The sequence below is a fragment of the Calidris pugnax genome, unplaced genomic scaffold (genome assembly GCF_001431845.1).
Source record: "Calidris pugnax isolate Ruff unplaced genomic scaffold, ASM143184v1 scaffold27, whole genome shotgun sequence".
NCBI lineage: Eukaryota > Metazoa > Chordata > Aves > Charadriiformes > Scolopacidae > Calidris > Calidris pugnax.
Window position 1 is genome coordinate 857,858 of NW_015090893.1, and position 26,449 is coordinate 884,306.

General features: G+C 37.4%; 1 protein-coding gene across 1 annotated transcript in view; it reads right to left on the bottom strand.

Moving 5' to 3' along the window:
* Window positions 1-26,449, bottom strand: part of RANBP17 (RAN binding protein 17) — a 159,015-nt gene that overhangs the window by 119,428 nt on the left and 13,138 nt on the right. Inside the window, exons 10-13 of the mRNA XM_014948252.1 lie at window positions 25,774-25,946; window positions 22,912-23,105; window positions 19,085-19,190; window positions 17,397-17,532 (exon numbers count right to left, since the gene is read on the bottom strand). Coding sequence (XP_014803738.1) covers window positions 17,397-17,532; window positions 19,085-19,190; window positions 22,912-23,105; window positions 25,774-25,946 — 609 coding nt within the window. The remainder of the gene's footprint in view (window positions 1-17,396; window positions 17,533-19,084; window positions 19,191-22,911; window positions 23,106-25,773; window positions 25,947-26,449) is intronic.

Genomic DNA, 26,449 nt, shown 5'->3' on the forward strand with positions numbered 1-26,449 from the left:
ATGAAATGAGGAAACAGTAACTTGATCGTAACAAATATATTTGACCTTTAAAGTAGTAACAACAAACATTAAAAACACTCAAGTTCTCCTTTGCTGCCAAGTTTATTTTCCTCATAAGTTGTGCCCCATTATGCTACAATAATCCTTCATTATTCCACTACAATAATGCACAGTCTATCGTCTACCTATAGTTGTCTGGTGTCTATTTAGTTTTATAGCAAGCAAGCAATTTGAGAATATGGTAATAAAGCCTCAATCACAGTAATGATGTATGATGGGCTGTAATTTCTGTGTGCTAATGGTTTACAAACAGTATCACAATGATGACGGGAATCTCATTGATTCATTACATGAGCGCAATAATATCAAAATGACTTAATATAGATCACTATTTACTCATGCACATACTGATAACAACCTCTATATATTTCTATATACAGATATATAGAAATAAAATTAGTATTAGTCTTTCCACATAAAAGTTCACACGGCACAAAACATTTTGCGTTGAGTTTCCTAAATCAATGTTTAAAGTTGAAATTACTGCATTGAACGGGTTCTTTGAAAAGCAACCCATTGATTTTAATCTGCTTGAAGCAATCAATTACTCCCTGTCCTCTTTATTCCAAACTGTAATGAAAACTAAACTGCGTTGTCTTGAAAACTAAATGTGAAGATGATCATAAACAGAATTTAAACTCCATGGATTATTCATATCTACCCATTTAGATTTGCCATTTCCATTATGAGTACATTTGCCATGAGCATTTAATGGACATCTAAAAGGGAATTCATTAAAGCAGGAGCTGTTGGCAGCACTTATGGGCTTCAGACTGCTTTATGTTTGCCTTTAATAGCTCACTATTATAAAAGTGATATATTGTGTTCATCCCATTAGTAGTTTGCAGAAAGGTCTGTAAGACATAACAAATCCTTTTGAGTATTGTCAGAATCAAAACTAAATCACAAGGTATTTTTTTTCAAGCAGCATATTACGACCCCAACAACATACCATTTTAGGTCATCTGAACTTTGATGATCTTAGCCAAGTAGGAATTTAATGACCCTACAGACAGTTTGTTCTTTTTTTAATGATACATACATGAATTATTAATGGTGTCTCAAATGCACAGATTTTTAAAAACTTGTCATAACTATTAAGGTTAAGCATGCTTAAAAATCAAGCACGTTTTCTCAAAAGTACTTTCTCACTTGTTTTGGGCCAAAGTAGTGTCAAGGCAAGTAGGGAGCTGAATGCCACCAACCTGTAGGTGAAGACGCTGAAGAGCAAGGAGCCTCCACCCACCTGCATCCCCTCCCCAGCCCTTCAGAGATGAACACCAGGGGTGTATTTGCACAAGGTATTTGTTTATTGGCAAATGAAGAAAGCAAAAGGCAAACTAGAACAAAGTCAAACCTCCTTGTAACCAGCTGCTAATGGTAATCCAAGGTCCACGATGGAAACACCCCTACACATCACAGCTCATTCCACCTGACAGTTCTAGATGCCTCTAGAAAGAACATTACATAGTTTACCATCTAAGTGCATCCAAGCCGGTAGTATGAAAGCATTACTGTGATTGAATCTTTATAGAACACAAAACTAACAAGTATTTGATTATTCACTGCTCGTTCACCAGAACCATCATCACCACCACCCCCAGTCCATCCCACCGGATACAACTCTGTTGTTAACTTGTGCTCCCTCTGCTGACATTCACCAGAACCATCATCACCACCCCCAGTCCATCCCACCTGACACAATTCTGTTGTTAACTTGTGCTCCCTCTGCTGACTTTCTAGTTGTAAGACATACTGTCCTTCCCAACAGATGCTATTTGTTTATTTATTTGTAAAGAAAATGGTGGATTTCAAAACATGTACAATTAAAACTCTCCACTTTTGAAAGGATTACAAGTACTAACGAGTATGAGTCATAAAGTGTCTCTCTGATTCCAGATATTTACTTTGCACAATATGAACTTCGTTTAAATCCCAGATGTTTAGGAGAACACCTTTTTTCCTTAGCTTCAAAGGGCACTGGCAGCTTTACAAAGCAGGCCTGGTGCTATATTAAACTTAGCCACGACGCTCAGGGATCACTTAACACAGAAGGGCTGTATAAAGTCAAGTCAGCTGCAAGGCCGGGGTAGTTAGAACAATTCTCCCATGTGACAGAGAGTATCTCTATACTTTCAGCTAGCAATGTCTCTAAAAGATGATGATTTTGAGGAAATAAGTCAGATTTATCATCTCTCAATGAAATTCAAAAGTGATGAGCACAGAGCACCATTGTGGGAAGGAATGCTGTATGTGCACTGCAACTACTACAAGTGCTGGAATCTCTGGGTCATGGGAACCTACCTGTGAGTTTAGTTTCTGCAAGAAAACTGCAAATCACCAGATTCCCCTTGGAAAATTATCCTGTGCCTTGTATAGCCAAGATCACTGAGAGCACAACCAGAAAAAGCAGATGTATCATTTTCAATCCTGATCTCAGTTGAAATCATTGATTTCATAGCACGCTCTGAACACCTTCAAAGGAGTCTCATTAGTCAAAGTTACAGAATCCAATATTCTGTTTGAAGGGAGAGCAAAAGACTGTATATTTAAGGAAGACCATGGCAATTCCTAAACTTCCACGTGTTCAAACTGTAAATGGCTGACAAGAGATGTGAAAGGGTTTCCAGCCTAAGCAGTTTCACCTTGCAAAAATAACCTCATGTGAATGCTTTGGAAAACTTTTGAGGAAAGAGACTTCTTCAAAATCTCTACACCAACCCTACGACAGGTAACTAAACTGAAGCTGCCCATCTTTCATTGCTTAAAATTACCCTCAGTGGCTTATCTTCCTGGAATGGAAGGCACAGTTAAAGACCTGGACCTTTGTGAGTGGTCGTGGATCTGAAGGTGACAACCAAAATCTTCCCCAAGAAGCAGAATAACTCAAGATAGGTCGGTTTGCCACAAGACCTCCCAGCAAGATGCCACTCTTCTGTGCAACACACAAAAAAAAGAAATAATGCAGTAGCAATGGGTTCATTTTCCTTTTCACACCAAGAGCCCTAATACAGAAACTTCAAGATAATGCTGGTTGCCTTAGTTTCTGAACTCACTAGGTGGACTGGAGAGAAAATAAGGCCTTAAATAGTAACTCATAGAAAGCTGACCAAATTTCTCAGAATTGCTAAAATTCTTCCTGCCTATCTGTAAGGAAATATATTTGCTGAAGGAAAGAATTTCTGAATACATACTTGGATATCTCATGAAATAGTTCTGTTCTAATGAATAATCACTCTATACATTTCCTACACTCAAACTTATCACAAAGAAATAAAACTGACTTGAGAATGATTCAGCATCTTCCTTTCACCTCCACTTTTATGACAGTCAAGGGAAAAAAAACCACCCCATCCCTACCCTACTGTTCCGGTGAATGACTCTGCTGTTAAATCTCAGTAAATATTTCCAATGAGCACTGAAGCAAGAACAATTCTAAAAAGGATGAGAAAAATAGGTTGAAAATACCCAATTAAAATTCAGATATCCATAAAAGTCACTCACAATTTCTCTGCAATGATCTCTGCTTTTCTTTTCCTCATCATTGCATTGATTACTTTTAATGACAGGAACAGAAGGAATTAAAGTTTCTGAACTCCCTGGGCTTACTATTGGAAAAGTAAAGCTTAAAATAGTAACTAAGAAGAAACTCACCAAAGCACTGACTTAAATGAAAGATCCCACTAGTGCACTGAAGGAACCTGCACTTAATTGATGTTTGGATAGATGTTTTGAACTGCTGGTATCATGTGTTCTTAGCCCAGGAAGTCCATTCTCTCTGAAAAGTATGGTTTAGCCATTTCATGTGTCCACCACGTAACCAAAAGAGGGACTAAGTGCAGTAGCCACAAAAATTAAAATTAAGCTAAACCTTTTTGTCACATTCTCCAATTATAGCATGAACCTTTAAATCTCAACCGAGGAAGGGAAATTCCCCTACACAGAACTACTGGTCATCTGATAAACATCTATCAAACAACCTTATTGTCTCCTATTCGGAATTAACAACTATTGTTTATTCAGTGTCCTTACATCTCTTCAATCAACTTGAAGCATACGACTGTCAATTGTAGTTATACAGGCCATTCACTAGAGTGTATCTATGATTTGCTGAAAGCACTGGTGTCGTGGTTTAACCCCATCCAGCAACTAGGACCACACAGCCTCTCACTTGCCCTCACCAGAAGGGTAGGGAGAAGAGGGAGAAAGGGAGTAGAAAGGAAAAAAAACTTGTGGGTTGAGATACAGACAGAAAAGGAAAATAACCATAAGGGTAGAAGCATATACAAGACACTAGTCACTCTCACTTCCCAGGGAACTGGTTACCCAGCCTGACCAGAGCAGAGATTGTGGATGTCCACCCCCACTTCCCCCAGCCAACCCCCATTTATATACTGAGCATGACCTCTGTGGTGCAGAATATTCCATTGGCCATTCCATTGTTCTGTCTATGCTCCTTCTCAGCTTTTATGGGAAGCTAAAAAAAGTCCTTGACTTGTATAAACATCACTTAGCAACAACTACAACAATATGCATTATCGCCATGCCTCTCACACCAAATCTGAAAACACAGCAACCACTACCTATCTAACTATCTCAGCTGAAACCAGGGCAACTGGGGAAAAAAGAGGGTAGGCATTATCAAAATGCTTGAATAAGACATGAACTGACACATAAATAAGAGCAGGAGTGCATGCTGGAAGCCCCTTTCCTTGACTGAGCAAAATGCAGTTTCTGCAGAGATTTCTGTGCAAACCTTTCTTGGTAAAGTTACTTTCACACAGATGCAAAAGGAAGGACATAGGTATGACATCTCATCTGCCTCAGAGAAGACCTTTCACTTAATTCATCATGAAGCATTTTACAATGATGTGGATGGTTTTTTTTACTATACTGATCTCAGACAGCATTATCAGGCCATTTACGTAAGGCATGTGAAGCCAAGGGCAGTCCAAATAAAAAAAAACACCCACTTGATTCAGAAATCTGATGACTTCATCAACCTGGAAAGTGTCCAGATCAAAGGAACTGCAAAATAGAGGAAGTAACTGAAGCCCCATTTATATCTCAAACCCCAAAAGGTTTCTTACACTATATCCTGAATTTGACTGCTGCTGCTCAGCAGGAAATAGTCCTTAGCAATTCAGCTCCATTGACTTTATCTCTTCTGGAGTGGGAGTGATGTATTGCTGCTCAGACTGCAGGGGTAGGTGACAACAGCTTGACAAAAACAGACAGTTTTCTGTATGTGCTGCTCTGCAAACGCTTGTTGTAATTTTTAAAGGATCAGGTCAACATTGGTCTTTCAATACACGTACTTGTAAATAAGTCTAAAAAGCGTGGGGAAAAAATAATAATGAATAAATCACCATAATAGGAATGCAAACTATCCAATCCTGTTTAATTAAAAAACCAGCAGTAGTCATATGAGGGGAAATGGTAAAAGAAGAAACAGAATGTTCTTTGCAATTCTGGACTATCCTTGTGCCTATAACTAAATAAGCAGAAAATACTCTAAGAGACTGACAGTTTACGTGCAATGTTTAACACAGGTCAGAAACCAACTGACCCTGAGGTCACAAAGAATGGAATTCTGTACTTTATCTATCCAATCATCACATTTGTTTCACATGTAAGAATAGAAAATGTCAGTGCATAAAGCCACCTGGAAAGATTATTACTTGCGTTAAATATTTTCTCATTAAAAAAATAAATCTTTAAAATGAATTTAAGTTAATACTCTAGAACAACACTTATTTAAGAACACTGCTATACAAATACATAATCCCCATATAAATTGAAAATGACAGCAATATTCTAAAGGAAAATTTAGAGGATCATCTAGAGGACTGTTTTAGTAATATACTAGTTGCTGGTAAGTAAATTAAGTAATTTTGAACGAGATGCTAAATGGCTGATCAGCTAAAATCAAACAAAAAGCCTTTCAGCACAGACCAGCCTGACCAGCACAGACTATGAACTGTACCTAAACTGAACGATGTATAATTCAACCAGCATCAACAAGAGCAATCTAATCTCCTAGGATTTTAGTGTTTTGTTCTTTTTTTGACAGATGTACTCATCATGTGTTATTTTGCATATTTTTCCTCTCTGAATTACACAAATATGCAATAAGCAATTTCATAATTAAGTTTAACTTGAGTCATAAAAATTGCTGTAGTCTAATATTAAAGAATTATTCACTCTGCTCTGAACTCTGATGGTTAATTTACTTACTGCAAGGCCTGGGAAATTAATTCATTAAGCCACTTAAATAATGAGGATATGAGGCCAACATACAGCAACAAAACCAATATATTTTAGATGAGTAAGTCACAAGATAGCCTGTTTTTGTTTTTTCCCCCCAAGATTCCCTATCTGCTGTTTATTCCTTGCTAAGTCGGTATGGCATATACAGCACAAGTGGAAAGGTCCAGCAATTAGAAGTTACTCAGAGAAACTGCTTGAAGTGCAATGATAACTGAATTATTAAACAAAGAACATAATCAATATAATAAACACAAACAGCATAACAAATACAAAGTAGCAGTTAGTGACGTGGACAGAAATCTTAAGTAGTGTCATTACAACCCAGTCCAGTCAAAGACAAAGCGGAGGCAGGTAAGCAGAGCAGCATGAAAGCAAAATTTGAAACTACTTTTGTAAAATAGAAAAAGGAATTATATTAGGCTATATCAGATAGAAATCACTAAGCAACATAATAGTTCCTCTGTGCTAGAAAATTTTTAAACGCACTCGCATTCAAAATAAGATGAAAAATGCCGAAAGATTGAATCTCTTTAACGTGCACCCCCCCATCAGCATTCCTTAAATCTCAATTTCTGAGACAGGTAAGGAAATGAAACAAACTAATGGCTAACAGTCACACACTGAAAAGAAGAAAAAATTAATTGATGCAAATATTTAAAAGTTGACTACTACCATGCCTATTTTGCATACAAAATCAAAATGTGAAAAAAAGGGCATTTTATTACAGATCCAAACATCTCCACACGTGTGGAATTACTTACAGGTGACTCAGCCTAGTTTTGCAAATGAACCATCTGCCTAACAACTTCATGGGAAATTTCAGCTTCTTCTGTCAGCAGAAATACTAGAATTTTTCAGCAAATGCATCAATGAACAGACTCAAGCTCATTCCTCTTTAAAACATATTTCTAACGTTATTAGGAAGGTCTTTTCCTTATTCTCCTCTTAGCCTGCAACAGGTTGGTTTTTTTTTTATGTTAAATTGCTGTACTAAATTGTCTGAAATGTAACTCTACTAGAAGAAAAATGACTCATGTTTGCAGCATTTTGTGACATATTGTACCAGCGTTTTATCAGCGTTTTGCTGTTACCAGTTTCTTTCTCCTCCTGATACCAGTTCAATTTGTTCTGGGCACTTGCTAGTAGAAAAACAGTATTCTCTCTCAAATCACAAATTATACTCACATCCAAATTACCCAATAATATATTTGCCAAACACTTAAGAAGTCAATAATTTAGAGTGGAAGTAGGATTAGTTTTTAAGTCCGCAAGTGATGGTATCAATTCTGAAACGTTTAAATATTAGTTTACAAATATTGCTTATAGCTTAATAGCATCATAGACGTAACTTCACAAAGATATTGGCTCTAGACAGTAATTATATCCTCAGCCTAATGTTGCAGTTAATGGACATACACATTTCAATGATAATTGCAATGCCTGAACATGATAATGTGCCTTTATTAGCAGCTACAAAATAAAGCTCAGTTACAGCCAAGTGCAGAACTGAACTATGCTAATTATTTATTTTTAAGATTGCCTGATTTGTGTTATAAAATTCTAAAATAAAATAGCACAGCACTTAAACCAGTGCTTTGATTGCAAACATGTGATTAAATAATACCTGTATAAAGATTCGTGCAGGGTTTAGTTGTCATGAGCCAAAAGATAACAAGTGAGTAAGATAAAGGTGTTGGTAACTGAACAGCAAATACACTGCGCTGAAGGAAAACAAAAGAAAAGGGAGATGTTAAGGATTTAAAGCCCTAAAATAGCATTGAATGTAAAATTTAGGAAAAGAGAAAGCAGAACAAAAATTCCCCAAGCAAGTGCTGTATAGTCCAAGAATAAAAATATATTGATTCCTGTATAAAACTACCAAGTAAAAAATACCAGAAATAAGGATATGTAAAATGAAGAATACTTTACAAGTCAACTTGATGAGGAAACCAACGTTTATGGCTCTGGAAAGTTCTTAGTGTTTGTCTTTATGTCCCAATAGGTTCTTTGCTGTACATAATTTCCAAGTAATGGAGAAATTCAATAAAGAGATGTCTAAAAGCAGTTAAAGAACAGGCACATTGTGATTTAAAGTTTGCTAAGGCACTGTAAGTAAGAATTGCTGTCTCATCCCATGAACCAAAATGTCACAGATTCTAGCTCCCTTGTATTTTTTAGTTGTTGTTGCTTTTTTAATTTTAAAAAAGAAAAACAAAAAATTCTGCACTATGTACTTAAAGAATTCTCCGAAGTATTAGATTTCTTCAAAGGAAATCCAGTTATTTTTCACATGAAGCAAGACAGTTGTCAGTGCAAACCACGATCCAGCATTAAAAATAACTGCACATTTTTATAAGCAAAGGCACAACTAACTTGGCTGGTACAATCTTTAGGCAATCAATTAAGTTCAAATATTAGTTCTACAACTAGGACACTAAAGATGAAAGGCAGTTTGCCCAAGTAACATTTATTTGAGTAAATCTTCTCTAGTTCCTCAACTAGAAATTGCTGTCAGCCAAGAAGTCAGAGTTACAAACAGAGCAGCAACATAATACACATACACATGATGCAACATTTTTTCTGAGGACTATAACAAAAAGCACCCCACGCTGCCAATTCTTTCATCCAAAAAACCTGAATTCTGACCAATGAGCTGCTGCAAACCAAATTGGCAATTCCAATCCCTCAAAAAGATCCCACACTTTAAACTCTGAGCTACAGATGTGACTAGTTTTGTGGTTCTTTCCATGCTGGAAAACAGATATTTCCTTCAAGGTTCAGTGTTCTCATCTCATTTTTGCTCTTTAAAGCTTTGGAAACAAGATTTTTCTTTAAAGGTGTCAAATACTACAGCTGTATTTGTCCATTTCAGTCTTATCTTTCCCAGCATTTTGACCCCACTGAATGCTGAGTGTACGTAAAACACTTGAAATCTCTTGGAAATTTAAGTTGGTACCTTGTAACCTCTAGGTAACCTCAAGTCCTGTAGGTAAGCATAATATCTTACATGCTCTATTTTGAAGCTGAAAATGTTTAGAAGACAATGCTTGTAAAAGAAGTCATTAATAAGATTTCTTAGAATGTTTAAATCAGTTCTACAGATTTGGAAAAATCCTGCAACACTTTGACTACCCACCACAATAACATCTACTTATTTTGATTTCTGTTATATTCTATTGAATTCAACATGGACTGTTACATGAATTCAGAGGCTTTTATGGCCAGAGCTGTACTGTGTTTCCCTCCCATCACTTATCTGGAAAAACCACCTACCTGTTGTGTTTGATAAAACAAAGCCAGTTCTGCTTGTGACATTCCTTTCCTGCACATATAAGCAGAGAGAGAAAGCTACAGGCAGCCTCAAAAGGACAAGAATTTTGCAACAGCTGTTGAGGCTTTTCATCAGTACCAGATGGATCCCAGCCCCACTGAAGTCAATCCCTACTTTCTTTTCCTATCTGAACTGCAAGGAGGTTGGATGAGCACAGTGTGGTAGCTACAAAACAGAGGAAAAATGAGATTTGGCCCAGTCAAGTGAATAATACCAGTACCAGTATTTGTTCTTCTGAAACAATCGTTCTTTATTCTTCCCAGAATATGCCACAGAAATAAGTTGTACCCAATTCTCACTATGATGCTTCCTTAACAAACTCTAAATGTTAAACTTAAATGAGAGGCATTTCATGCAATCTGAAAAATATTCAGTTCAATTAAAAATAATTGATGCATGGTGAAATAATTCTTCCCAAAGCTGCTGTAAAATCTTCAAAAAATAAAGCTACTTAATAATTTTCATCTCCTACAGGCTAGAGAGAAGCATTATTGCATATTAAAAATTGGAGTGTGGTTTTCCCAGAGGTAAAAGAAAGTTATTAAAACAACCTATTTATTGTTGATATAACTATCCATTTGTGCTACACAAAAAGTAACAATTTCAGTACATTAAAAGAAAAGCTAATTAAGGCATAATTAGTATTTTCTATGTTTTGATAATTAAGGGTTAGTTGGCTATTTCTTTTCAAATTTCTATTTGATGTACCCCAGCAAAGCCTTTAATGAGCAGCTAACACTATTGAATCCCTGATGGCTGAGGAGTTTAGTGACCACTACTACATTACTTTCATTTATCACTGCCTCTTTACCTATAAATTAAAGTAGCCCTGTAGCTATGTTGATCTACTTTATATCAATTTCTTCATCCATATCAGCTGAATATGTATGGCATTAACCTCATTTACTAGTTTGGAAAAGCTGAATTAAAATGAGATCTAATTTCTAGTGCACAGAACAATTTCAAAACTGCCTGCTAATTTCCAGCACCTGTCAGTGTTGTGATCTTCACCTCACGGTAATGAAATAAAACAGTATATATATTTTACAGCTCAGAAAAGGATAATCGTTCATAAGTGTTAAGGCATCATTAATCATGAAGATGCTAGGACCCAGAATCTTTTATGAGACGTGCACAGATCAACCCCTTTACTTGCAAAGATCCCTACTAAAGTCAGTGGGACTGCTTAAATGGTGCAAGGTGAAAAGTAGTCACATTCTGCACTGCTACATTTTTTTTCCCCCTTTTTTTTTTTGCTAGGTCACGCTTCTGTGTCTGCAGGCAATGTAAGCAAAGAAATATACATATGCTGAAGAAATACAAATCTAACACAAAAATAACATAAATCAACAGAATACACATTAGAAGACAAACCTGTGTTCAGTGGTTAGATGATACCTGGTTACACGAGGTTTTAGCTTTCAGCGACTGCAAACAACATACAGCAAGGAAATTATATTTCTTCCTCCCCTCTAAACACACTGTAGCCTAAATTCTAAACCCTTGAAATATTTTTTTATTGTAATACTGATCTACCTCTTATGTCAAGTCTCTAATTTAAAAGCTTTAAAAACACATATGGATGCAACTCTAAATGTTAATACAGTAACTTCTTTATATTGACCACATCAGCAAATAAAATATGTGCAGGATACAGCAATAAATCCCATTTGCATGCCCTTACCCTAGTTTATAATCATGTTTCAACTTGTATTTGTCAAGGCTCTTTATGATACATCAATCTATGTTCCTGCTTCCCTCTCCACTCTCACCTGCCCGAGACAGCAGAACAGAGCGCATTCCCCAGGCTCCTGAGCTGATGCACCACAGAAGGTGACAACTGTATCCCTTTGGTTGTACATGGGGCTGATTCCCAGAAATAGAAGCATCAGAATTCCCACTTTTCTCCCTTGGGTCCTGATAACTTCTCCTGGGGCTTGCTGGAACCCCCGCTTGCCAGTGAGTGTCCTTTCTGGAGGGATCCCTCAAACTACTGCCACCTGGGAGAGATCAGAATTACCTCCAGAGCTCTCCAAACACAGCCAGGGCTACTGGTTGATTAGAAAGAGCACAACAGGGAACCATTAATTGCTTCAAAGTGGAGCAAAAGAGTTTACCTAAATGCATTTTAACCAATAAATTCTTTTTAATATACAAAACAAACACCAACCTTGCCAGCGTAACTATTCCGGTTAAGAATACGGGGGGGATTGCTTGAAAATTGCTGAGTTTATAAAAGCTGAAAAGCAGACATAATCTGTAATCAGGCCCCACTGAAGGGCACAGCTCACCCACCAACACCTGCTGTTCCTCACGTTGGTTTCACCACATCACCCTTATCGAAGATGGGAACAGGGTCCAGTTTTGGCCTCTACGTTTCAGGAACAGCAACAGCAATCAAGGGACAACCCTAGTTAAATAGCGCCACATGCTGTAGGAAGTAAACATGACAAGTGCAAAACGAAGACAAAATCCTTCATCTCAGTGAAAATGCCATCAAAAAACCGGAGTGTAAATAAGTGACACGGCAGACAGTTCTATACCCTAATCCTAAACCCTACTTAACACTTACTAATTACATTAATATTTTAAATTTAAATTATTTCGCACACATAAAATCACTGTAATTGTCCACTAAATTCCACTTTCAGTGACAAAATATTTAACCAAAAGCATTCCCCAAAAAACCTGAAGACGCAAAGGAACTAGCAATAAAAAGAACTTTACTTCTGTACGCATACATTTAGGATAGCTCTTAATTGTACCTCAAGAGAAAAGTCTTCAATCAAACCCATCTTTTTAATAAAATCATTAGAAGCTGTAGAGATATGAGAAACTGAACTGAACACCGTTAAGTGTCAGGACTCCAGCTTATGAAGATGCCCTGGTGTTAAACTTGTTTCAAGTGAAAGATACAATTCTAAGTTAACGTAAGAAATTTAGTAATGAATTTAACGAAGTTGAATTTCCTCTGTTATATTAATCGGCAAAGCTTATCCAACAAGTGGCAGTTTGATTGACTCTTGGCAGACTCTCACTGGCAATTAGAGGCAGGGGGAGAGCCAAGAGTGCCCACCCGCGCCATCGGCGGCTCATCCAGCCTCTCCGGGGGACCCTCTGGAACAAACCCAGCTTGGACCACCCCAGGGAAGGCTTTGAACCCCTCCTGTCGCTTTGGTTCCCCTCCAAGGACAAATCTTGGATGCGTTTGGAAGCAGGAAAAAGTCCTGGCTAACAAGTCTTGCCTTTTTATCCTTGTTTAGCCTAAATTAGAGTCCCAAGTGCAAAAACGTTGAAGCCTATTTCCCTGTTAACAAAGAGACCCTGTGGGAGCAGAAGCAGCATTTGAGTGTGAGGAGCAGATGTCCAGGTCTGGTCTACCTGCCACAGCAAGGAAAGATCTCGCATTGTAATTCATGAAGCACCTGCTCATTAAGTGAAAACTGCTCTAACCCACCATAAAAAAGGCAAAACCACATTCTTAGCACCCCCAATGTGTTTTTGTACTTGCCATGGGAAGTTCAGCCACTTAGCAGAGATGTCACCAGATGAGAGTCTCTCTGAGCTGCAGGCCACCCAGTGAAATTCCCACCTGTGGCTGGATAACTAAGATGAGATCTTCCTTAGCATGGAAAAACGAGGAGTGAACTCATGTTTTGAGCTGGAAAAGGAGTCAGTCTCCTCTGCCAACCCTCCATGTTCCAAGACAGCGTAGCTCTTATCACTCTTAGTACTCATATTCTTGTTTCCTTTTAAAATGTGTGTAATGAGTTACTTGAAACATGCCAGGCTACAATACTGAAATAAAAGAAAAATTCCTTATCAGTGGATGATCAACATAACACACAGTACAACTAGGAGGGCTCCCTGCCCCCGAAGCGTGCCTTTCACTGGCTAAGCCATAGCAAACAACCATGACCATTTATAATAGTCTTAGTAGGAAGCATGAGATTAGACCAGCAGGACTTCTGGTTTATTCAGTGCTTTACAGAAGAATGAATTAAGTATACCTGGACATAAATCAAAAGCCCCCACTGCATCTTGGGTAGTACACACCAGTAATCCATTACTGGTAGCATTAACGAGCTTTCCCTAAGTCTTCCTTGCTACAAATTAAGCCAATTACAGCCTGTCTTTCCCTTGAAGGGCACTGAAAACATCTAAGCACCAGCTTTTCTAAAACAACTCTTGGCGTCCTTGATTTCTGTCCCACCCCAATATTCTATTTGCTACAGTAAACCAAAGCAGCACCTCTGTGCCTTGTGTTGTCACATTTCTCATTTGTCTACAGTTTAAGTGTGATGCCCAAAATTGGACTCATCATTCCAGCTGAAGCCCAGGCAGAACCGAATATTCAGAATGGATTAAGAAATTCCAGCACCTGACACAACATTCCTACCACTACATCCACAAAGATGTTGTATTTTTCTTGTGTGCAAAAAACCAACACACCAACAAACCAACTGTTGAGTTCCCCCTGCCTGGGACACACTCATCTCCACGGCATTTTCTGTCTGGGCAGAGGTTTCCCATTGGTAGATGTAAGCGGGAGTTTTCTCTCCTACACATGATGTTTCACCAGCCTTTTAAACTTTCAGGTTATTTCTCCAGCTTCTGAAGACTTTTCTGAATTCAAACCCTGTCCTTTGCGATCACGTTTCCTCCCCGTTGAGTGTCACTTGCAAATATAAATAAATAATTGGATAGTTGTGATAGAATATTGTAAAGGAAAAGTCTCATTCAAAACAGCCATGTTTCCTCTAATAAATAACATGTGTTTGACATCAGGAATCAGATTTCAGTGCAATGTTACACCACTTAGAGTAGTGGCTAACAGCGACATGCTACAGGGATGCTAAAGCTACCCCAGATAGAAGCTGAGACCACAGTTTCAGTAACACACACACAGCAGTGCTTTCCCAGCCAATTTATTTTCTACAACCCTGCCAGCACCCAAATCAGCAATATACAACAAAGAGATGACTCTGTGAAGGCTAAGTCATACCAGCATTAAAACTAAATATGTATTGATAGACAAATAGATATTAATAGTGCTGTACAGTACCAGAGAACGCAGCCTAGGATTCAACAGAAATATAATGTATATGTTCATTGAAAGGTTTGTGATGCAAGACAGTATCTTGATGTCTTATTTTTGTACAGGAAATGTAATAGTACTAAAAGGATATTAGTGTCATGGAAGAGATCTCCAAGGTTTTGCTAGTTCTCCTTAGACAGCAAGCCCCAGTAGGCTGCTTAGTAAGAATGCATTAATTTACCTAGATAATTTTCTTTTTCTATAATGAGTCTGCTTTTATTATCTGCAGATACTTAGGGATATGAGTTAATTAATGAACAAAATTTGTATATTTATATAGAATTGTTCTACAATTTCATTAGACTATTCAGCCTGTTTTTCTGTATGCAAGCATATGATCAAATAGAGAAATAGTCTCAAAAAATTATTTCAACATGGCTGAAGCATGCAGAATTGCCATTATCCAGTCTGTAAGTAAAACCATTCAAGCAATCCTGAATATTTATATAAACGCGTATTAACTTAGTCATTTGATATATGTCTGATTTTTCCGCTTCCAAGTGTGAGCATTTTTATTGCATATTTGTAGATAGCTGCCAGCAAGACACGGTAGCAGAGGATTTACAACTGTGAGGGTAGAATGCCATCTGCTGCTACAGCAGGATAAAACAGAAGAACCATACAAGTGATGCCTTCTGTCTTATTCTTAACTGCAAAATGTATACAAACACCTCTTTTTGTTTTATTAGAAGTTTAAAAAACCCACCAAAACTGGGAGCTGAGATGCCTTTACACCCAACCTTTGTTACACGATCTGGTAAAATAGTGTGATGTGGACCACGAGACTCAATGCAAATGAGATGCTGTTATACCAGGCCTACTAGAACAAAACAAAAAACAAAGTGCAATTTGACTGCAAACTAAATTATTTGGGTAGATAACATAATCAAACCATAAAAAAACCCCCAAAACCCAGAGTTTGAAATACATTTGCAATGAACTATGGAGTTGCTAGACTGGGGCTAGAATTGAGAGACCTCCCTGGACTGTTATGCCCCATGAAAGCCTTGCAAAATTGCCCCCTTCCCAGACTGGTCACACACAAGACACATGTCACAAGCAAAGGCAATACACAGAAAAGGATATATTACCACGGCCATTTATCCAGGTGAGGGGAAAACCCAAAACACCAAAGCACAACACCACAAAACCATTTTCTTAAATTCATCCTACGCTTTTGCCCCATGTCCTTTTGGTAAAGGTTAATTCTTTCTGTTCAAAGTGCCCTTCAATCAATCAAATGAAAACATTAGCCAGCATTTTTCTCAATAATTAACCACTTAACCTTCCTCACGCAATACCGCATGAGGCAGCCTTACTGTTACTCAAAACACATTGCTGAGCTGGAGAAATTCAGATGCACTGAATTCTGGTGTAGCCGGCAAGCGTTCAAGTTTCATATTTTTTTTTCTTTTTTTTTTTTCTACCTACAACGGAGCTCCAGCTGATTAAGTATAAATAGCACACTTTAGGTTTTTGCACACTGCTTCACCCACGCACAAACGCTTCTCCCAGCTTGCTGTAAGGATGGACATAAAAAGCTTGGGTTTACAATTGCCTATAACAACCTATTACTGCACTATACATCAATGGGGCTTCTCCACACAGTTACACATCAGTCGGAATGTAAGGTGAAATCAAAACCCTCAAAAAATTGGGCAGAAAGAAAAATTAATCCGGGAATTACAACTACTGTACAGCCACGTTGCCTTCGCATCTCCATGGGCAGGAGTTTTGGTAATGAAACACCAGGAGCATGAGCACAGCGTACTGTGTCCCTTCTGTTAGCATCAGAGCAGCCCACCATCTTTAAAAATAACAAAGCAGCTTCGACAACTGAAAGGAACACGTTGCTTTCATGAAAAAGTAATTCACTATAGCGTAAAACTTTATTTTTAATATTAAGTGAGGAACCGTTTGATAAAGTTGAAGTACAGTTCAAACCTGAAGGGATAAAAGGATTCTTGAGACGGGGCCCGTTCACCAGACAGCAAGGACAGAGCACTACACAAGTAAAACCGAATCTCAGTCACTGTCACAAATCTTGCTAAAGATTTGCTTGGGGCTCCAACGGAATTCTTTCAGTCTTTCTCAAGATCAATTGATCTCATCTTACTGACATTCTCTTTATAACATCTATATTATGACTGTCCCCTACAGTTAAGGTGAATTAACTGCTGCTTCTTCAAAAATGCATCTTGCTTTTCCCTCTTCCCTATTTAAAATGCAGAAAAGCCAAGTAATGTGAGAAATACAGTGGAAACCACATAAATGAGTAACTGTCAAAAGAACAGAACTATTAAAAGAATAAATCTTGTGTACCCAGCTGTGAAATATAACACAATATAGCAGAACCCAGCTAAATGTTTGAAATAAAAAATTGAAATGCAAAGTAACCTAAAGTGGTTTAATGAACATAGCTGTTAAAATATTAACTCCTCGCATGCCAAAACTCCAAAGCATATATGGTAGGAAGCCTGCTCAGATGAATAACACATTCATAAGTTACCTCTCTCTCCATCTGCCAACCAGCCATCAGCCAAGCTCAAGAGCTTTTAAGTTTAAGATATATTGACAGGTCAATCTCTGCACAGGCTTTTTTTATTTCAAATATTGTGGTTCACAGCAAATATTTACCTTTGAGGTGTGCTGAAGCTGGTCTCCCACATATGTTTTACGGAACTGATCCAAGAACCACAGGATTGCCAGTTCTACCTTTTCATTACTAGACTGTGGTAACTGGGCGTCCATCAAAGCTATCAGCTGAAAAACCCTTAATGAAAGAAGAAAACACATATTCAGGAAGAGTTCTCAAATTAAATGATATCGTCACAGCTAATTTCTTTAGCAACCCCTCAGCCATTTTTTTTTGCCTGTTTCTTCTAGGATTTTGTTTTGTTTAGATGCTAATTACGCTAATTGACCACTAAAAAAAACATAAACATAATGCTTTTTTAATTACTTTGTAACTTGAAGTTTTCTCAAATACATATGTTATACTGTGCTGAGTTTATAAAATGTTTTTTTCTTTCTTAGAGCATCAATTCCATGATGAAAGACACTTGAGAAGCACGGATCGCAAACTGCAAGTGGAAGATAAGAGCCGTTCAAGTTCCCAGGAAACTGAAACTATTCTCCTTAGAAATAATTTTAATATGCAGTATATAATGTACTGACTGCTTTGCTTTTTTCCACTTCTCTCTCTCCAAAAACATCTGAACATGTATTTTCTGACCTAAATCTTTACTTGGAATATATCTTCATATCACCAGGACTGATTTCAAAGAATCAATTTTCAGCTAAGAAAATTTAATACTTCCTTTTTAAAAAAAAAAGGGAACATTTCCTTTATTTAATTTCCCATGTTCTTCTGCTATCTCTTCCATGAAATCCTAATTCCCTAGCAATACAAAAAATTATTCTCACCTTTTGACAATTCTGAAACACATAGTCACTGGATTAGCTGTCAGTAGCTACTTCATCTGTAAACCTGTATATTAAAACCTCTCACTTTTAATAAAAACATAGCAGAAGACTGCTAACAGCACAGAGCCCCAGGGTAGATTAGGAAGGCAAGAAACAAAGGAGAAAATGCAAAGCTTTTTATCCATTTCTAAGGTGTATGCTGTTTTTCACGTGTTAGCTACTGGATGTAAATAACAGTATTAAATATGGACATATTTTACAATACTTTTTTTCACCACCAAGTATAAGGAAGTGTTTGCCACATACTTTGTGTTTCCCACAAGGAATACATGTCATTGACAATAACCCCTAGTTCACCTCTTCCCTAAAACTTTCAGTAAGACGACTCTAGCATGCACTTTTTAAAATTTAGAGCCTTCATTTTTTATTCCAAGCTCTAATAAATTCCCAATGGTTGACCAGCAGTTCCTCTGCACTTCTTCACCTGCAATAATTAATGTAAAGGAAGTAGAGCACAAGATAATAGCTGTAACTCATAACTAATAAAATTAACACTTGATACAAGTGTAACATACAAATGGAAACAGGTGGCTACGTGGGCACATCAAAATGCTGCTTATACTAAGAGACGTATTTGAGACAATCCTCTTCCCTTCCTCTGAAACACAATTTTGAAATGACAGCCTTAATGATTTCTTCACTGCTCAGGACGATGAATCAGGAAAGATCAAAGCCAGTGAAATGGCCTCAATCCACAGAAAGTAAGTACAGTCTTTGAGCAACCACCATCCAAGAACTGGACAAAACCCGAGACATTTAAATTCAAATTATTTGCTGATACTAGATGTCATTTAAAAAAAAAAAATCAAAGTAAAGAATTCAAAACAAGCACTACTTACCTACAGGATAATTCTCCATCCATGGCATCATGTTCATCAGTGCTAGTGTACGTTAATCGTCCTCCCACAAAAGTACCAACAAAATAGACAAGCCATGCCAGACGTCCTAAGATTAAAAAGAAAGAAGAACAGTTACTGATTATACCCCATTATGCTGGTACAATGCATTTCCATAAGGTATCAGCAGTTCTACAAGGTATCAGACTGTGGAATGCTGTCAAGAGAATGGTTAGGTTTTTCCCTTTACCAGATTTAAAACCTACCCAGACAAATCAACTAACAAGAACAGCCCATTAACCTGGACATGCTCATAAATTAAACACAAAAGAATTAACCTAAAATACAAATTAAGCAAACTCAGCTTGGTAAGATTAGATGTGCAATTAATCTAGTATCCTCACTTGCCTGCCACAAGTTACTTCAAGGCATGGAACAATTTTATCTACAGTGGGGATGCTACATCTACTTATCATAGTAATTGAGACTGAGTTCAATCTACTTGTTTCTTAGTTCTACTTCAAATAAAGAATTCTTTGTAATATTAAACTACTATCTGAAGTGATGTGCACATAAGAAAATATTTATGTCTTAAATATTCTTCAAGAAAACTTTGTGAACTCCCACATAGTTGTGAAAGTCTCTGTGGGCTGTTTTCTAACAGGTTTTGAAAGACAGCGCTCATCCATTTCCAGCCCTGCTGTCACACCTTCCGATCTCACAGATTGCTTACCTGCCAGTTCCCACTAAAGCTTTTCTATGATCCACGGCAAAGTACAATGTAAGGATGATAATTTCTGTACAGCTACGATCCACGGCAAAGTCCTTATCAAGAAAAGTGCAATGTAAGGATGATAATTTCTGTACAGCTAAGGTTCCATAACTAACTCCTGAGTTTGTGCACGTAGTGTATTTTGTACACACTTTAAATTACTGAAATCCTGCTTTGTAAACACAGAACTCTTAAGTTTACAAACACTGAACTCAGGGGAATTCTTTTGTCTCCTCTCTCCTGGAAAATCATTGCCATGTTGCAAAATCTGGATTATTATAATAGCTCTGACACATTAAGGTGGAATATTTTTGAATTTAACGTACTGACACCTACTCAAGCTATTGAGATTCCTACTTCAGTTTTTTAAGCTGTGAATCCAGTAACTAACAGTAACATCTCCCAGGAAAGATGCACTATTTTTCCCAAAAGTAAGATCAAAACTAAGACCTGAATCACAAAGTAACATACAGACCTGTTAAAAAACCACTAAAGGTTTCTTCCTCAAGTGGAATGCACTGAGACTATAGGAAAGCTACTTTTAGATTCCATCTTCATTTGGCAAAATATACTTTGTAAATTAAAATGAATTGCTTGAAAATAAGAACACAGTGAAGATGATTTGGAAGAGTTTCCATGGAAGTTAAATGAGGTTACAAACAAGGCTTCTCAGTCAGAGGTATTTCCATCTTGCCCTCATGGCAGGGATTTTACCAAGTGAGGACAGTGGAACTTACAAGACTGAAGACAATAGCCTGATCAATAAAGTGTCTTTCAAACACATTTTGAAGTTTAACAAAATGGATAAACTAGAGATAAACAAATGAAGTGACGTCATGATTGTAAATGATATTTTATTTTGGATATTTCTACATACGTGTGAGGACATGCACAGTATCAACCAAAAGTCTTGAGGTTTTACTTCATATTTGTTTCAAATCTCTGATAAATTAGTCTTCATTTACATAAATTAAACTTCACTTAACATCCCTCACGTTTTGCATTGCTGTATTTTGGAAAACCCAGAACTGAGCACTGCATGCTCTACTTCCTGAGCTCCTTCAGCCAGGAAGGACTAACAGTTCTGAGGTCTTCCAGTGGCCTGATGGCTGAATCTGGTGACTATAGATCATCAGTACTCCTGTTTCAGTCAGAGGTGTACAGCACAGGGTGTTCTATACACAAACAAGATGCTGAGATCAAATCTACATAAACAAACATATTTCCGTTTCAAGACCTGTGCATCTTCACAAACAGGACTCTTCCAAGGCAAACCCCATCGCACACACGACACGTCGCAGAAGCAACAGCTGTTAAATTAGGACACGAAGAGGTTGCACCATCATTAGCAAAACACCAAGGAGCTGAAGTGTTTAAGAGAACAGACATTGCTAAATGAATTTAGCAATAACAGCTACTACAGAACGGCCATTTGAAGGTGGTATCAAAAAGCAACTGTGAAGTGGTGCGAGCTGGTTCAAAGAGCAGCGCCAGCACTTTGGCCAATAAACTTCTTAAAAATGAAAATGTGTCTTCCTTTTTACAAACTGCAGTAGCTCATTTTTAAGTACATAGTTATTTTTCTGATGATAGCAATTAATAGGTATGACTCCTTTCCCTCTTTTATACCTTCACTATTTAAAATTTTCAGTGCATTTGCTTTTGCAATTACTGAGGCAGACAACATCTTTTCTTTTAGAAAATAATTATTGCTGTAATAATCTGTAATTATGGTTTATAACAGCAATAATCCCAAAGAAATCAGTCATTACCATAGATCACAAGTAATCATTAACTACTGTTAATGACCCATTTCTTGGGGATTATTGTTTTAGTAAACCATGACCGCATCACTATTGATACAGAGAGCAAGACAGTATAATAAAATGAGATCTTAATATTACATTAACTTATTTCATAACATTAAAAGCCATTAAACATCTAAATTTAACTATGTATATCTAGGGGATACAACAGTTATTGTTCAATATGAGCACAAATGTTTAGCTTGCAGAAAAGAAACACAATATTTAAACTGCATCAACCCTTTTCTAACGCTTAAAGGCAATCCCCAGGGCACTGACACTGAAAAGACTCCAGCTGATTGTTTCCCTTTGGCCTCCCATGACAGGGGAATGCAGAATAAATCCAGACCCCAGCTGGTCAATGAATGAAAGTTCTCTCAACTAAAAGTTGATAGGTGCAAGGAAGAAAGTGGAATTAATAAAAAAAAGGTAAGAGATCTCGTATAAATTAGTGAAAAAATGGCTTCTATATAGAAGAAAATCAGTATATTCAAACTGTCAATGAAAGAACAGCAAAATAAATCACAAACATTTAATAGCATGCAAAGAAACAGCTGTATTATGCAGTAACCTGTCTCACCTTTTCAAAACAACACCATTTATCCATGTAAAGATGCAACAGCCATAAGATAACTATATCAGGAAAGAGCCAGTAGTTACAAAGACAATTTAAATGAGACACAAAGAGGACTCAAAATAGGTATATGAAAAAAAATATACTTATTATTTTTACAGCTTACACTACAATCAATAATTTGAGTTTCTTGAAAATTAGGTAATTCATCTTAACAGAGCTGTATCAAAAGAATGAAGGTTTTTAATGTTAAATTAACTTTTTTAATAAAATAACAAAAGTTAACTTCTTCATTTTCAAAAAATGCTCATCAAGTTGCAGCTGGTCCCCTTCAGGGCACCCGAGGCACTAAAATGTTGATTTTTAGAAATTAAAAGTTTTTACAGCTCTCATGCCTATATTCTGAAGAGGTAACAAGATGTTAAAATGAACACATCCCCTGCCAACATACCCCATTTAATACAAAGACAATTAGTGAAAATGTGGTGCGAGGTGACTTGGATCATTAATTCCTGGTTTGAGAAAAGGCCCAGGTATATCTGCCATAAGATCACTGCTCTTTCATGTGCAAGTATACGATTATTGGAAAACAAAACACAAAATTGAAAAACAAAACAAAACACACATATATGATCATTGGAAAACAAAACACAGTCTAAAAATTAAATGTAATACTTACCTTCCTGAACTGTGATTTCTAGTGGATTCCTACTAGAAGAGTGCAATAGTTTTTGGTAGTTTTGTGCATTTTGGTCAAACAACTGTACAAGAAGCGTACAAGTCTTTTCGTATTCACACCTGCTAACTGTGCACAGTTGCTCCAGCTGCTGGAAAACTGTAGCTGTATCATCCAGTGGATCTTCTAAGCCATCTCTGGAATAGAGAGAAAAAGTAACAACTTAGCCACTATTGCTTAAATCCTGATGCTGTTTTCCCATCCAGACCTTGAACCACTCGACTATAAAAGCCTTAGCAGCTGGTGAATACAACACACAGACAAGATCTCGTTTTATTTACACACACATCCACACAAACACAGAACAGTGTTCTATTTCTGCCTTCCTCTCAACACGTATTTGAAAAAGCAAAGCAAAAAGATGAGGTTGGCACTATGAACACAGAAAGAGAGATCCTGGAGGACTAAGGTCCACTGTGCCTCAATAGAACATTAACAAGAAGAATCTTTCCCAGATGATGATGGGAGGAAAGAACAGAATACTTAGTAGAAATAGATTTTGCATATTCATCAAATTAAGCACAAGAGCATGATACCAAAGCCAACAAGCAAGCTTTGGTAGAACTCCATGCAACTGCTTTATCCATCTTTATTTCATTCTGCTGCAAACAAGCTGTGAACTTACGGAATGCTGGTAACAAAGAGACCAATAGCTCTTGCCATGAAGCATAACTATACTTATCACACAAATCACATTAGCAAAGGTTTATTCATTAGAAGGTTACCCTGTTTGCTGCATATGCAACGAACAATCTATAGATAAAGACGAGCTCGAGAAAGCTAACAAAGCTAACAGTCAAGCTTTGAAAGACATACAGTGGCTGAAAATCCTGATGTTCAAGATGGACTGAAACAGACCTCTTCTCAGGAATATACAAATATTTGAAATAAAAGTTCTCCTTCTAGTTTGCAGAAAACCATCCTCTTGTAGCCCCTTTCTTTAGAAGAATCATTAGTTTCTCGCTTACTGAAACCACCCAAAAGAGCAAAAGTGATTTTTCTTCTATTGTTCCAATCTACTTCTTTCTCTGTCTGAAGGACCAGCTGGATGGCCCCTGAAGGGAGGGTGACGTTATCGACTATCCTGGTTTGTAAGAAAAGTGGTCCTTCATGAAAACAGGATTTGTTTACAAAGATATCAGGTCATCTCCTTGAAGCAAACTGAAGAAGTCTTATGAAACCAGCTCCCAGATATCCCGTATTTCTCAAGAATGGTCTGGACATTTGATATTAAAGTCTATATTTGATATTGCTGTCTAGAGAAATGCCACAACTGAGTGCCTTCATCACATCAGAGAAGACGACAACACCCCAGAGCTTGGAGCTAGGAATGGATTCACACCAACAGCATTACCAAGGCTGTCTCAGGAATGACACACACTGGTAGAAGAGATCAGTACTTTCCTCATCTTCTCCCTGCTGGCTTTTTTTTTTTCAAATTACAAGGCCTACTCCTCCACAGTGTAACAAGGACATCCAGAAGAATCTCTTACCAATGCCAAATGAACAAATGGAATTTTCCGTGCTGATGGTGATGCTGATGAAGACAACAGCACATTTCAATGGAGCTGGTCATGCCAGATGGTCTGACCCAGAAGCTTAGCCCTAATGAGTAATTCAGGTCTGGAAGCTGATATGGAACGTACCACTCAGCAGAGAAGAAAGCTGAGACATGGAAGGTTCAACCCTCAGATTCCATCACAGAAAAGCTAAACAGAGAAGAAAACTTAAAAATGCCAGAAGTGTAGGCTGGTTGAGAGGAGGCCCAGGAGAAATAACTGCACCTGCAATCAGCTGCTTGCTCTTCCCTCTCCTAGCACTGGAAGCTCCCCTGGGTATTCTTAATGCTCGTTCCTGAGACAATGACAGAGAAGCTCGTGATTTTGAACCATTAGGAAGTCAGCCTTTAACACAACTATGGTGAGAACATAAGGTAAATACCACCACCTATGGCTTAGTCACTGAACAGTACGATGACAGATGACATCACTTGCAGACAGGAGATTCTGGCTAAGCTGAGACACAAGGCCAACAATGGTGAAGCTCCTCACACAAACTGAACAAATGCCATCATCTCAGTAATGTAAAACTGAAATGGAAAAGCAGATGTGGCTTGCTCTGCAGTCCCATAGTCTGTCAGGAGATCCTACCAGCAGGAATTCATAAAGGCCCTTGGGAGAAAATTAAACCCTTTCAGCAATCTAAACATTTTTTTCTTATTTGCTATATTATAGTGTAGACTGTAAGGCCATTTACTGAACCTATTAAAAAGAAGATTTAAACTAAAAGATTTTAAACTGGCCAATTTCAGTCTTTCCACTCTCTAGCTTGTTCTATTCAGTCTCACCCTTTCTTGTGTGTGGGGTTCGTTCTGCTTTCCCCCATCACTCTACCCTCCATGGCCCTACAAAGTGACTCATCAAGAAAACATGTCATAGTTGAATAATATATTTAATCTAGATAGTCTTAAAAAAAAAAAGGTGGGGGGGAGGGGGAATAGACTTTTTTCAAAACACAAAGGCCCATGAGAGGAAAAACAATTGGGACTTACATTTGATTTTGCCCTGGATTTAATAAGCAAAAGAAGTAAAATTATATCAGCCAATTAAGATAATCTAAAGAAATCACCATGGTAATCAGAATCAGCGTGCTTAAACATAACTGAAATGTAACATGTCAATAAATCAGAAAATTAAACATTCCATATTCCAGCGTACTTAAACAGAACCAAAATATAACATGCCCAATAAATCAGAAAATTAAACATTCCATATTACAGTTTTAAAGTTGCAATTACAAGTTTACCTTATAACTACAGGAACACACTCCAGTCTAGAAGTAATATAAGCTTTTGTTATCTCAGGTGCATATGTATCTAAGAGGTGGGGTTCTGCCGTTTTCACAAAAGGCACAGACGCTACCATTCTTTGCCAGAGAGTTAGCAAATAATGAACACTATTTGGAGCGAACTCCCAGTGCTATAAGAAAACAAAACAGACTTCTGTTAAAGCATCCCAGCGTGAAATTTTAGTTGCGAAACATGATGCTTTTATCTTAAGTAGTCTTATTCACTCCCGTAACTATGGAAGGACCCAGTCAGAACTGAGACATACATTTTAGAGCAGATCAGGAATTACTTGTAGGCATTTGTGCCTCCTTCAAGTGAAATCCATGAAATCCATGATTCAAAACTCAGAACTAGGCCTAGATTCTTACACAGTGCATGTTTGGATTTAAGTGCTACAAAAGGGCCATTCAAAAATCCTAAACCTTGAGTGGGAAAATGTCTACGTTTCCTCTTGGGTGGCTCTAAAAAACAGAAATTCATCTCAACTTTCTTTTCTCTTCAAGCTTATGGAGCTGCCATTGGCAATTCAGGAATCCAAAGGTCAAAATGCTCTCCTAAAGGTCACTTTCTTCAGCTGTTACTCTGAAGACCAGAGAAAGATTTTGGAGGAAACGTTAAAATAACAATTGTAGT